General features: G+C 50.1%; 1 protein-coding gene across 6 annotated transcripts in view; it reads right to left on the bottom strand.

The window, feature by feature from the left end:
* Window positions 1–14071, bottom strand: part of Arnt2 (aryl hydrocarbon receptor nuclear translocator 2) — a 143227-nt gene that overhangs the window by 22001 nt on the left and 107155 nt on the right. For all 6 annotated transcript variants that reach the window (XM_041650220.1, XM_041650175.1, XM_041650193.1 and 3 more), the window contains 2 exons: window positions 13108–13182; window positions 5727–5878 (listed from right to left, as the gene is read on the bottom strand). In XM_041650220.1, coding sequence (XP_041506154.1) covers window positions 5727–5878; window positions 13108–13182 — 227 coding nt within the window. The remainder of the gene's footprint in view (window positions 1–5726; window positions 5879–13107; window positions 13183–14071) is intronic.

Below are 14071 nucleotides of genomic sequence, written 5' to 3'. Positions count from 1 at the left end.
AAAGCAGTTGGTTTCAGCCCCTAACAAAGCCGCTGGTTGTAGTGTGCACACTTGGCCATCAGGGTGCATGTCTTCTTCTTCATCCGGCCTCGCACCAGATTCTCATGGGGGTTATTTTATCCACATGCTAAAGTCGAGAAGCTGGAGCTGAAGGCTCGGGGTAGGTCAGAGATGTTCGGCTACAGCAGAGCAGGGTCTGACTTCAGGGTTGGTTCTCGAGGCGGTTGGCACCTCCTGCTCTGCCAGGCTGTCATGTTGGAGTGCTGGGAAACACCCAGCACTTTCAAGTTTTAAAGTAGGGAGACAGAATTGCTTTCAGGGAACAGTGAAGCCCCTAACTCAGATGCTACAAGCAAGGTAGAGAGCAAGGAACTCAGTTCTGGAGACCCCAGGGAAGAGGCTCTGCTGGAGAACCTGCTGAGCAGCTGCTACGGAATCAAACTGAGATGTCCATTCAGTGAACTAGGCTAAGGCAAAGCAAACCCCCATAGCCAAAGACCAGTTCTGATGATTCATTCAGAAACCCCCAGATTCTTGCTCTGGTGGAACTGAGTGCCAGGGGAAGACAGAGGAAAAGACTGGGGTTCTAAGGAAGTGAAGGATTTGCCATCTCAGGATGGTACAAGAGCCTAGGAGCAAAGGCAAGGATGGGACTAGAAGTGTGTGATGTTCCCCAGGCAGTGGAAGCCCATCAGCAGAATGGAGCACCAAGAGTAATTTTCAAAACAAATTGAGATTTCAAAAAATTTTAAAAGAGGGTTAGGATGCAACAGAGTTGGTAGAGCACTTGCCTAGCATGCATGAAACTGGGAGTTCAATTCCCAGTGCCACACACAGGCAGTTATGGAGACCCATGCCTGTAATCCCAGAATCTGCAGGAGAATCAGCAATTCAAGGTCATATTCAAGGCCAGTCCAGGCAACACGAGACCCTTTCAATTTTTTAAAAAGAATCAATATAATCTTAACTATAAAAGAAGCATCACCGCACTTCCTTGTTCTTACTCCATTATCTACTTTGTTTCCTGTTCCCTGCATCTCGGGGAAGTATGATGGCTCACTGGCAGGCTGCTAATATCAGAACGTAAGTCAGATCACCAGTACTCCGCCAACACTTTACATCTTTACGGTATAAGACAATCAATTATCAGATAGAGGAGATGAGGCTCGGCCAGTTTAATTGGTGTCCCCAGACAGAACGTGGCACAGAAGGGATTCTAATTCAGTTTGGCAGGGCTGTGGACCTTGTACTTTCCCCTCTGCCCAGCCCAGAATAAACACCCTCCACGTCCCAGGGCTCCTGGGGGGACTCTGGACACCTGGCATTGACTCAATCTGGATAGGAAATGATATGACCCTGTATCAGTTCAGAGAAAGTGCCCCTTGACCTTGTGGGTTGGCTCGACAGCAGCCCGATGAAGGTGACTGTCCCCTGAGAGGCCACCAAGGCCTCTACAGCGGCAGAGAAGGACATGGGCTAGGATCCCAGGCAGCACCTGCAGCTCTGGTTCTCATGTTCTCCTCCAAGGGTAAGGAAAGGTTCAGAGCCTATGATGGGAAGAGCCTCAGCCCCTCACTGACCGGCAGTTGTTGCCTGGTTTGCAGAAAGACAGCTCCAGCAGGGAAGACAAAAGAGGACGGTGTCTTTGCTCCCAGCACACACTCCTGGCCCTGCTCCTTAGGCTCTGGGGTTACAGTTTATATTCTAACTCCTTCAGAGATTGCATACAATCTATTCTCCACCTACTACCAAGAAGGTAACTGCTACAGAAGGAGCCGAGTATGTGTGATTATTGGCTAGCTGAACCTTGGGCCTAGTGGGACTTTAAGAACCCGTGTTCGTACTCACATAGCTGTATATACCTGCACACATGCATAGATTCATGCACACATAAGGACACATACATCTGTACCCAGGCATCTACACACACGAGTGCACACATGTTCATGTGCATGTATACACACACTAGGAACCTGTGTCCTGAAAACCTGAGACCACCCCAGATTGTGCTATTTTAATAACAGAGGCTTGGCCTAAGGAGAATTGCATGTGAGTTCCCTGAAGAAAGGTAGGAAATGAAAGTTCAGGAGCTAGGCTGAGCCAATGTGAAAAAGATGGACATGATTGGCACCTAGTTAGCCTACGACTGGTCTTTCAGAGTATCTGCTCCCTAACACCAAGACCTGGCACTGTTCGGAGATGTGTACCCAGTCAGTGTGTTGCATCAGCCTGTTTTTCTGGGCCAGGAAGAAGTCAGAGGTGACAAAGAGCCTTTTCAGCAGCTTAGCATAAATGCTAAACACCCAGCGCTTGCTTAACTTCTTCAGGAAGTTGCTTTTGGATGCTCTCAGCTGAAGGTTACCGGGCAAGCAACTCCCCGCTCCTCCCACAAAGCACGGGGCATTGGAGGATCATTCCTAATTAGCTGCCCTACAGCTGGCAAGGCTGACCTCACAAATTCAAGAAAGCTCGTCTATTCGCACGTGTGGCTAGCACTGCCCTCTACCGTCTGCAGTGAGCTTTGCAGCCTTACTACTGAACACCTCACCTACCTTAGAAAACTGCTGCTGCTCTTGATGCTACAGGTATCAATCTCAGGGGCTTTCTGATCTGCGCATCCTCCAGGAGCTACTGAGAATGAGCGGCCTGAGGAGGCAAGATAGTCCACCCCTGAACGAAATGCTTTTCTTTCTTTTCAAAACTGCCTGGCTTTCGGAAAAGAAGGCCAACCCTCTCAAGTGGGGCTGGCTTGCAGAGGGGAGTGACTTTGCTTCTGGGCCTCATGACAAGGCTGCCTCCCGGGGGTGTTTCCGCAGGCCCTGGGGGACTGGTTTGTCTTCTTCTTCTGTAACTATCCACTGTCAACTGTCTCCCCCATGTTCTCATGGTTTTGAAGCCTGAGCCTTAGGTTTCCTGGGACCAGGTTCCCCTTAAGAACAGTGATGTAGCCATCTTGACTTGCACAGGCCATGTCTGGTCATGGTGATCAGGAAGATCCAGCTTCATTAGTTGTGACTCTGACAGCAGAAGGTTAACAAACACTGGAAGAGGAGAATGATGAACACTTAAAGGTGCCGAACCTCCCCTCCAGACAAGGAGCGTCAGTCTGTTCTTCTCATCCAAATCTAGAAGGCTGCTGGGTGCCCGGCCAAGACTCAGGGCTGCTACTGTAGATGGGGTGGCTCTGACGTGAGAGAGGAACAAGCTTCATCAACAGGGAGGACTTAGGGTTGACAGTGTGGTGCAGATGGCATTCTCAAAGCCCAGGGAGCAGCGTCACCCATAGGGAGTAGGCAGCCTCAGGGCCCCTGCTCTGTATAGGCCTGTGCACACAACCATGAGTTACGAAGGAACGAAAAGGGATGAGGGCCAGAGAAGGAGGCAGAATCCAGAGAGGAGGTGGCTTTCCCTAACAACCAGCCAACCTGTTGGCATCCAAAGCGGGGAGATTCTGGAACAGTGTGCAGGACTCTGAGCAGTTGGCGTGTTTGTCTATTTCTATGACTTCTTGGCAGCCTGAATTGGCAGGTGTGAGGCCATATTGGGAGAGACAAGCCTAACGGCGGAGATCTGGCTCACACAGGTGCTAAGCAGGTCAGGGCTGGCACCGTACCTCTTATCCCTCTCTCTGGCAAGGACCTCGAGCCCTCAGATTGTGGGTACCCAAGAAGCCTGTCACTCTACACCTGGAACTCAGCAGCACCTGGGCCCTCCTGCTCCTATCTGTCAGCCTTCCTTAGCTTCATGAGACCTAGAATCAGATACGGGTGTGTCACTCAAGGGTGCCTTTCTGGTTCCCAGGTAAAGAGCACCCCTCTACCACACTGTGGCATTGATGGGGAGAAATGGGATTCCCTCATTTCGATCAAAAACCCAAGACAGAAGAGGACATAGAAAATTGAGATAAGATCATCTTTTTGCCCATCTGGATCCACGGCTTCTCATCTTTCTTCTGTTCCATTTACAGGTTTGACCAGCAGATGGGGTAGAAGAAGAACCCAGCTGTACCAAGTACAGAAAGGGAGAAAATGTCTCGAACGAGAGCTGGTCCAGCAGACAGTTGGGGGGGAGTTCCTGGGAGCAAGAGTTGTGTGCTCTGGATGGCGTGCGGCAGCTGCCGGACCAGCATGAGAGCCAGGGTGCAAGGGGCTGGGATGAGCTGAATGGTAGCAATGGCCCGGCAAGGCCTGGTGGAAATGAATGCTCTGATGGAGGGTCAGGCACCTTCTTAGTAGGATCCCCTGCTTCAGGAGATGAGGCCAAGAAGGCCGTGGGCTCAGGACCATCCCCGACTGAACCTGGGAAATGGAGTTTGGGAGGTCCAGTGACCGTGAGTGGCAGACACAAGGACAGTATGCCAGTCTCATTATACATTCTTTGTCACCCTAGACGTGGCTTCCATGTGCTTTAATTCACTGGGACACCTTTGTGTCCACATGGTTCCTTGCTGGGTACGGTTGCCCCCTAGCTCACACCAGGGTCACACCTGATGAATCCAGCATGGGTGTGGTATTGAAAACAAGCACCAGTGCCCCTAACTCACAGCACCAAGCTTAGCAACACACGGAGAGTGATGGCTGTTTTTTTTCTCATACGTGTGTGGCTACATGGAGCTGCCGCGCACTGCCACAGCTTAGCATCCTGGGAGCTTTCTCTTCAGCACATTGCTAGCACAGGGGAGGAGCAGATTCAAGTTCAAAGCGTGGTTTCCCTTAAACGTGCAGCGCTTTCACAATACAGTAAAGTCAAATTATGGAAAACGGAGAAGCAGGTAGACCTCTGAGACTTCCAGGCCAGCTTTGTCTATATAGTGAGTTCTAGGTTAACCAGGGCTACAAAGTAAACCATCTCTCCAAAAAAAATAAAAGTCTCAAAATAGTATATAAATGGAAGTATCTAAAATCAGCTTCATCTGTATTTCTTCTATATTTGATCTGAGGAGGCATGTTCCCTAGAGCATATAGGAGACACCGTGTCCACAAGTCTGTCCCACAGATCTAAGCTTAACTCTGGAAAGGAGGGGGCATGGGTTGGGGAGATGACATAGTCAGTGGAGCATGACAAGCTGTGCTTGCTACCCCAAGCATGCCTGTAAACGATCCAGGTTCAGCATTGTTCGTGTGATCCCAGCACCAGGTAGCTGAGTCAGAGCCTGGCCAAACCTGTGAGCTCTAAAGTTACACAGAGAAAAAGAGGAAAATCACTCCATGTCACAGACGAGGAAGTGAAGGGGGAAAGAGGAAGCGATTTATGCGAGCTCATAAAGCTAGGAACCAGCAGAGTCAAGAGAGAACTCAGGTCTACCTGCCAACTCCAGGGATAGGGAATGTGTACAGAAGCAGGGGTCCTGGGCCCGGAACAGCGAGGGGGGCTTCCGGGCTTATGTGGTAGTGCTCCCTGATACAACAGGCTGCCTGGCCTTGGCCAGAGCTTCCAAAAGCTTCTACTCATTAGCATCAGCAGGACCAGGAGTGGCTAGCACCATAGCATGTGGAGGCAGGCACAGGCAGAGCTCTTGGCCTGAATACGGAATGGATGCATGCACCCCACAGTCACAGGAACCCAGAGTCTCCCCTTTTTTTCCTCCTCCGCCCTGCAGGGGTTTCAGGCTGCAGCTACAGCCTGCGGGGGGGGGGGGGGACGGGGGGGGAGGGAGCCTCCAACAAAGCCGGTCAGGATGCGACTCATACGTGAATAATCAGCCCAAGAGGGGACGGAGCACGTACTTGACATTGGTGTTGGTGCAGATGACATACTCAATCTCATCGGAATAGGGGTTCTGGAAGGTGAAGCTGCTGGTACGGATCAACAGCCACTCCCGGTTCTTGGTGCGGAACCGATACATGACCGACAGCACTTGGCCCTTCAGTTTAACCACCTGCAAAAACATTTGGACAAGGAAGTCAGCAGGAGGAGGAAGAGGGAATGGGTGGCCAGCTGCTGAGAAGTCAGCAGGACCTCAGAGTGGGGTGCTGCGGCCAGCAACAGTGGGGGGGGGGAGAGAAAGAGTGATGGGGAGCAGTTAAGCTCTCACTTCTGTCTGCTTCCCCTTGAAACAGAGAGGGCGCTGCCCTTGGGTCATTCAATAACAGCCAATGCTTCTTCTAATTTAGTAGATACAAATCAGATTGTGAGAACACCTTAAGAGTTGTGTTTCTTTCTTCCTTTCTTCCTTCTCTTCCCTTCCCTTCCCCTTCTCCCTCCTCTTCCCTCCCTCCCTCCCTCTCTCCCTCCCTCCTTCCTTCCCTCCCTCCTCTCTTTCTTGCCTTGGGCATGACTGGGCTGGATGCTAACACTCTGGAGTAACTGTCTCACTGAAGCGTGCAGCAACAATGCATCATGGACTTAATTCACATACAATTTTAACCTCTGTTTGACATTGTAAAATAGATCAAATAAACTCTCAGGAAGGAGGTGAAATAAAATGATAAATCTGTATGCATTATTTATGAGCACGTATTGATCTGCCACTACTTTCATGTTGTGGCACGGTTTCCAACGCACTTTCATGGACACCCTGTAATGCAGCCCAGCAGGGTCTGGATAGGTGGCTTCACTGTTTACATATGGCAATACCAGGATGCAAAAGAATTAAGTTCTCCAAGACCAGACAGCTTTGGTGGTAAAGAGGGGACAAGAACTGTGATCTTAGAGCCACGGTTTCAAGCTTATCTCTCTGGAGACCGCTTGTTTTTTCTCTCTATTCATTCACACAACACAAAGGTATACAAAGGAGGTAGCCAGGTGTTGCTCTCACAGAAGAGAAAGAAGTGGGTGATAGAGAAGCTATCAGAAAGACAAACAGACCTCGCCTGGACGTGACAGTCCCCAAGGACAAGATAAGGCAAGCAGAAGTCCCTTTTGTAGGCACGCACAGCCCTCAGGTCCTGGGAATGTGAAGTCTGCAGTCTTCCTGGGTCTGAATGCAGTCGGATTGCTGACAACAGCAGAGCCGGATTCTAGAACTAGGCAAGGTCAGAGTCCTCCTAAGAGCACTGTGTCTGCATCCTGCTTCCCATTGGGGGTTTGCAGTCTCTCCCATACTGTACACAGCCTGCAGACATGTGATTGAGGCTCACACAGTCGAGCCCAGTGCCTGGCACAGAGCAGCACCTACTGCACACCTCACAAGCTGACTTCGTGGCCCTGGTCATCTCAGACTTGAGCAGAAGCAGCTAGCTGACTTCTTCCACAAGGTCCCTGGAGAAAACCAGGCACAACCACACTGCACAGTATCAGACAAGACCCTCTTGGGGAACATATGAGTGATCCAAAAACCAGACAGAAAGCTGGAAGAGGCAGCGGTTTTCCTTGTCAGCACCCAGAGGAGGCTGGCTGGGGGGGGGGGTGAGGTAAAGCTGCCCTTCTCAGAGGATGCTGCCTCACAGACAGCTGGTCCCTGTCTCAGTCACTGTTCTACTGCTGTGAAGGGACACCATGGGTCTTGGTAAGGCACATGCGAGGGACCTGCATGTTCAGAGGCTTAATCGTTTATCAGCATGGCAGAGAGCATGGCAGCAGATACTCATGGTGCTGGAGAGTAGCTGAGAGTTACATTCTGATCTACAAGCAGAGAGGAGAGGAGAGAGGGGTGAGGAGAAAGAGAGAGAGAGAGAGAGAGAGAGGGAGGGAGAGAGAGAGAGAGAGAGAGAGAGAGAGAGAGAGAGAGAGAAGCTTTTGAAACCTCAAAGCCTACCTCCAATGTGGTGGTTTGAAAGGAAATGGCACTAACAGGAGGCATAGCCTTGTTGGAGGAAGTGTGTTACTGTGTGTGTGTGTGGGCTTTCGGGTTTCTTGTGCTCAAGCTACACCCAGTAAGACAGACCACTTCCTGTTGCCTGTAAGCCCTGATGTAGGATTTCCAGCTCCTTCTCCCGCACCATGTGTGCATGCATGCTACCCTGTCCTACCATGATGATAATGGACTATAACCCTCTGAAAATGTAAGTCACCCCAATTAAATGCTTTTTCTTTATAAAAGGTGCTGTGGTCATGTTGTCTGTTCACAGCAATAGAAACCCCAACTAAGACACCCAGTGGCACACATCCAGCAAGGCCACACCTCCTAATCCTTTTCCAGTAGTACAGCTCCCTGATGATGAATCATTCAAATGCATGAGCCTTTGGGGGCTATTCTTATTCAGACCATCACAGCCTTCTAACAGAGATGTGACTCTTCCCTCACAGGAGCCAGAAACCAAAGCCACATCCTCTCAGGTCAGCAGCTTGAGGGCTCCCTTGGTGCCTATAGCATGCATGCATAGACCTCTGTCCTCTGTCCTGAGTGTGTAGAGGGTGTGTGCTTTCTGTTTCTTCCCACAGGAAGATCTGAAGGGTGTCAGTAGATCCTACTTGTATAAAGCTAAGGGGGTGAGGGTAGAGAAGAGAGGAAGAACGTTGACAGCCCTGCCCCTCCATTCCATGAGGCCACACAGCAGGATACTGCGTTAGAAAGATGGGCTGCTGAGGCTTTGGAACCACAGGCAGGGAAAAAACATGGGCATGATCTGAATCCTTGGTTTACCAACCTTAACACCCTGTGTTGAGTCCCCATTGCCTCAGTGAATGTTCTGTTCCAAAGTACCTGTCACCCAGCAGGGGCGAGGGAGACATGGAGAGCCATAACCCATAGAATCTACTAAAATCCCACAATGAAATGTCAGGGGCTCACCAGGAGAGCCAAGAGTTGGCCTGCTGTTGAGGTCCTGACCTGAATGAAGAGTTCCAGAGGGAAATGGAGGGTAGGCATGATGCTGGCAAATAAGACTGAGGGCTCTCTTTGTGGAGAGCACAGCGTGATAACCATGTACAGGCAAGAAAGCTGAGTAGTGTTGGGGACTGAACTATGCATGCGAGCCGGGCTAGTTTATGTTCCAGAGTGACCACCATGGTGTGCTTCACTCAAATGTGGGGCTAGTAGTACAAGAGACTGCAAAGACCATAAAACCTAGCTCAGTTCGGCTCTTCAGAAAAGAAGCTTTCACGGGTATCATTGTCATCATCGTCGTCGTCGTCATCATCATCATCATCATCACCATCATCATCACTGTTACAACCACTGCCATCACCTTAACCACCACCATCCTCACTGTCTTTGTAAATGTTCTGTTCCTCTAAAGAGATACCCTAACCATGGCAACTCTTATAAGGGAAAATATTTAATTGGGGCTGGCTTATAGTCTCAACTCAGAGGTTTAGACCATTGTCATCTTGGCATGACGCATGTTGGCAAGCAGGCACATATGGTGCTGGAGAGGAGATGAGAGTTCTGCCTCTGGATTCACAGGCAGCAGGAGAAAGAGGGAGAGAGAGTGAGAGTGAGAGGGAGAGGGGGAGAGGGAGGGAGGGAGAGAGAGAGAGAGAGAGAGAGAGATTTTGACTGATTGCTGGGCCTGTCTTGAGCATTTGAAACTCCAAAGGCTACCCTCAGTGACAAATTTTCTCCAATAGGCCACACGTATTCCAACAAGGCCACACCTCCTAATCCATGTCAAGTAGCACTACTGTCTAATGACCAAGCATTCAAATATATGAGCCTATGGGGGCCATGACTACTCATAATACCACAATTACTATCCCCATTATCACCCACCACCATCGTTACTACTACAGCCATCACCCTTACAATCGTTACTATTACCATCACTTCACAATCATTGTCAATATCATCACACTAATTACCATCACTATGACAATCACAATTATTGCCATCATCCTCATAACATGACCACTACCATCATCAACATCATTACAACCACTACTGTCATCATCATCATCACTGTAATCACTGTTATCACCATCACAGTTATTGCCATCACCACCATCGCCACAATCACCACCATTATCATCATCATAATCATCTATAGTTACCACAGTCAAAGCCATTACTAGTACAACCATCAGCACCATCCTAGTCATTACCATTATTACCGTTATCACTATTACTACCATTAAGATCAACACTATCATCATGAGTGAGGACCATAAACCATCATCATCACCATCGCCTGCCATCCATCCTGCCCTGGGTCATAACAGCAAGACCCGGGCCTCCAGAGCATCCACTCCCATCTCACCCGGGCTCCACTCTATCCTGTCACATTTGATGGTGTAAACTACAGATGCCACGGGAACCTCACAGGTTTGGGAACAAAAGGAGTTGAACATCTCACCCTGGTAGCCAGCTTCAATAACTTGTATTGAGACCTGCTACCTCATCCCTGAGTGAAAGGGAAACCAAGGCTGTGGCATCAGAAGGGGAAGCCCTGGCTCAGGTCCAGGACACACGGGCAGTGACTGTATAGCCATTAAGACATCCCAAGGCACACCCAGACTTGGCCCAAGTTTGTGTTCTTTGGGCACTGGCCACCAACAATGAAGGGGGACCAATGTTGATAAAGGGAAGTGGTTTGTTCTTGAGAAAGCTGAGTCAGCCCTTGAACTTTGGTTTGAAACAAAGCACTGAACTGCCCAGACAGGAAGCCCATAGAGCACACACACACAAGTTCTGAATTTAGTGTGGTGTTAGTGTACCTTCCCAGGGGGCGGGAAAGTGAATCCACTCCCAGAATCCGCTTTTCAGTCAGTTTGCCAAGAGGTCAAACAGAAGAGAGAAACTTAGAGCAGGATTCTACTCCACACCCACTCTTTCTGTTTAGACATGCTTCATCATGATGGCAGTGGGAGTGGATGATACTCTTAGTCCCATTGTCTACTAGGAAAAACATGAGGACAGTATTTATGGGATAGGGTTGGGGGTTCCATGGAAAAACGCGTGAAGAAGGATCTGCGTAGTCATTGGAAACAGGATGACAGATCCATCACCATGAGAGACTCACATCCATATACCCAGAAAGATGAAACCCGCAGAGCCCAAAGCTGGCTAGGCAAGTTACCGTCACTTCTGCACACTTAGTAAACGTGGCACAAAACATCCTGGTAAAGTCTCCCCCATTCTGACTTCACACTGTCCCCAAATGGGAGTCAGCTGATCTGCTTAGGCAGCTTGGTTCAAATCCGCCCTCACGGAGATGATGCTCACAAGTACGGGCATAGGGGTCTGCCCACAGTCAAGCCAAGTTCCAGTGAAAGAGATGAAAAAAGAGGAAATCAATAGAAGAAACAGCACGTGGTAAAGGAGAAACGAGGGGTACAGGAAGATCAGACAGACCTCTTTCTTAGCTGCTGGAAAGATCTCACAGATGACACGGGTTGAGAGCTGTCAGCCATGTGAAGAGCAGGGGGTCATATTCCAGCCAGGGAATGGCTAAGTCATAGCCAGAAGACGGAAAAGAGAATGTTCAAGAAGTAAAGGGAAGCCAGTGAGACTGAGGAATCATGTCCAAAGAAGCATGGAATGAGCCTGAAACCATGGGAAGAAACACATTTTAACTCTAGGTGCGTGGACCATGGCTGGCAAGTTTTAATGAACTGTGTGACTAAACCCAGTTTGTTTTTTTACAAAGGCTTGGAGTGAAAGGACAACAGAGAGAGAGAGAGAGAGAGAGAGAGAGAGAGAGAGAGAGACAGGGAACAATTGCTCAGTCAGTTAGGAGGGGGCAGGGATGACAGGAGGAAGCAGGGAGACATCATGGTGTCTTGTTCTAGGAGGACCTGCCATGCGGTCTGTGCCTAAGGGATGCTGAGCTTTGTCCTGGGCAACTGGCTGGGAGTGGTGTGAGGGAGGGGCTGCCGTGTGCTGGGTGTGGAGGACCCTGGCCCCTCGGATGACAGGTGAAGAGCTGCCTGGAAGGAGGCAGGCAGAAAGCCAGAGGACAAGTGGGCTGGGGCCACCCTGCAGTCGAGGTTAGGAGGAAGAAGTTCTCTGGCTGATGTCCTCCCGGCTGCAGAAGAGTGTGAAGCAGCCGACCAGGCAGGGCTAGGGAAAGGAAAGGAAACCGGAGTGGGAAGGGGTGATGTCAGAACGGAACTGAGGTCAAGGAGGAAGCCCCTCCCCCCAGTGTCAGCCACGTAGGTGTGAAACCAGAGGCCCAGGTTTCTGCAGATGAGGAGGCCTCCCCAGGCTGAGACTGAGAAACTTGCAAGCCAAAATGCCAAGCAAGGTAAGCCCATCCTCCAGATGATAGCAGATTCCTCCCTCTTGAAAAGTGACTCAGAGGAAGGTCTCTTATGTTCATTTTTAACAACACCCCCCCCCCCCCCAGTACGTCAGAGTCTGCCCGAGGGAGTTCTCCCCTCTCCCCAGGCCAGTTCAGGAGCCAACAGCCCTCCTTCTGAATTAGCTCTAACTTGCTGAAGTGTGACGCTCTGTCCCTTTGCTTCAGTGAGCCTCTCCTAACTCCTGCCACCTTCCTCCTGGGACTCATGCTAGGGGTGTTGGTTACAGAAATGATGCACACGGTGCCATTCTTATGGTGACCATTCTGCCAGGCTGCCTCTCCCCCACTCTCCCCATCTGAGTGATTCTCTCCTTAAGTTGCCTTCCATGTCTGACTCTCAAAGGTTTTGCACAGCTTTGAGACCCATCGCTCATTTTAAAGATCTGGCTTATCTTTCATTTCTTTTGTGTGTGTGTGTGTGTGTGTGTGTGTGTGTGTGTGTCTGTCCGTGTCCCTGGGCTTCCCAAGCGGCCCTTCAGAGCTTTGTTCTGCTTACACATTCAGAACAATTGCTACTTACCATCACGTGACCTGGGAGATGACCCAACCTGGCTGGTCTCACCGCCTGCTACTTCCTCCTTGTCAGACCCAGGAACTTCTGAGGACCCTCCTAGCAGGCAGGCCACACCGGCATGTCTGCCTGCCTGGTTTGGCCCCTCCTTCTGGCATGATCTCCCATGTCTTCTGTACTGTCCCTTGACAACTCATGTCAGCTGTGAGCTGGCTCTTCTCCCCAGTTACCCTCTCTAGACTTGGTGCTTGGGGACACTCTTCAGAACCTGCCCTCCTTTCCTGCCATATAACAATGACAATGACTTCCTCGTGTATCTCACTCCCTTTGCCTGAACTCTTGCCCAGAGTGGGTGGGTGACATTATAGGAGGGCACTCCCAGCTTGGTAGCCCACAGTAGCCTCCATTCCTCTTGCCATTGCCTCACCGCCAGGTAGGTCGCTAGGCAGCAGCAGCAGCAACAGCCATGGGCAATACCTGCTGGAAGCTCTCCCGGAGGTGGCTCTGATCCTCAGGGTGGCAGAATTCCAAAATATCCTTTCCCAGAAGGTCCTAAAGGGGACAGATAGTTTCAATAACCCCAAAGACCACTCTCCACCTCTTACCCCCCACCCCGGAGACAAAGGTATTGCTTATATCCCTGCGAGCCCACCTCCTCTTGCCTGCCCACCGTAAAGTTAAACATAGAACGGCCCTTCCTCCTCTCTGCATCCATTCTAAAACTGCCCTGGCTCAGTCCTCACTGGTTTCTAATTTTGCTTGGGCGCCAGATCAGCAACTTCACAACGCGGCTTTCTTTCTGTTTGCCTGGAAGAGGCAAACTGCAATCAACATATTTTTAAAAAAACATCCAAAGTAAGCTCAAGAACAGACAATGCTGCCCACGAAAACTAAAACTGTGTAAGAATGGAAAGGAGTGGCTGAACGAGGCCACAATAGCTGGGCTTGCCTCAAGCCTGTTCCTTATTGACCTTCACTAGCCCAGGTGTGATTCCAAAGATCCAGTCTTCATCTCCAACTCGAGTGTTTAGTGAATGGGAGCAGAATACAAAAAAAAAAAAACAACAAAAAAACAAAAAACCATCAAAGGGCAACTTGAGCACGCTCTAGGGAAGTGTCTTAAACAGCAAAAGATGTGAGCTCGAGGATGGGGACCTGCATCAGCATGAGATGCTTGAAGGGAGCTGACTCAGCGGTCAGGGGCAGCACCTATGTCCCACCCAGGAGCACACAGACGCTCGGGAAGCTGCTGCTGCAGGATGCGCCGATCTGTCCAGAAATGTAAGGGCCATCAGCGTTTCCCTTATTCTATCTGAGAGGTGAGGTCGCAGTTCGCATGAACTTAGCTTCAGAATTATAGACAGTCTCTATAATGTTTCTGGTTAGGACTGTTCCTAGTTCTAAAATCTACACACAGGGCTGATTCCAGCATGGATAAAAA

The sequence above is a fragment of the Microtus oregoni genome, unplaced genomic scaffold (assembly GCF_018167655.1).
Source record: "Microtus oregoni isolate MIOR12 unplaced genomic scaffold, Mior012 000000F_ref0000247, whole genome shotgun sequence".
Lineage (NCBI taxonomy): Eukaryota > Metazoa > Chordata > Mammalia > Rodentia > Cricetidae > Microtus > Microtus oregoni.
Note: the sequence above shows the minus strand (reverse complement) of the source record. Positions and strands in the feature narration are given on the sequence as shown.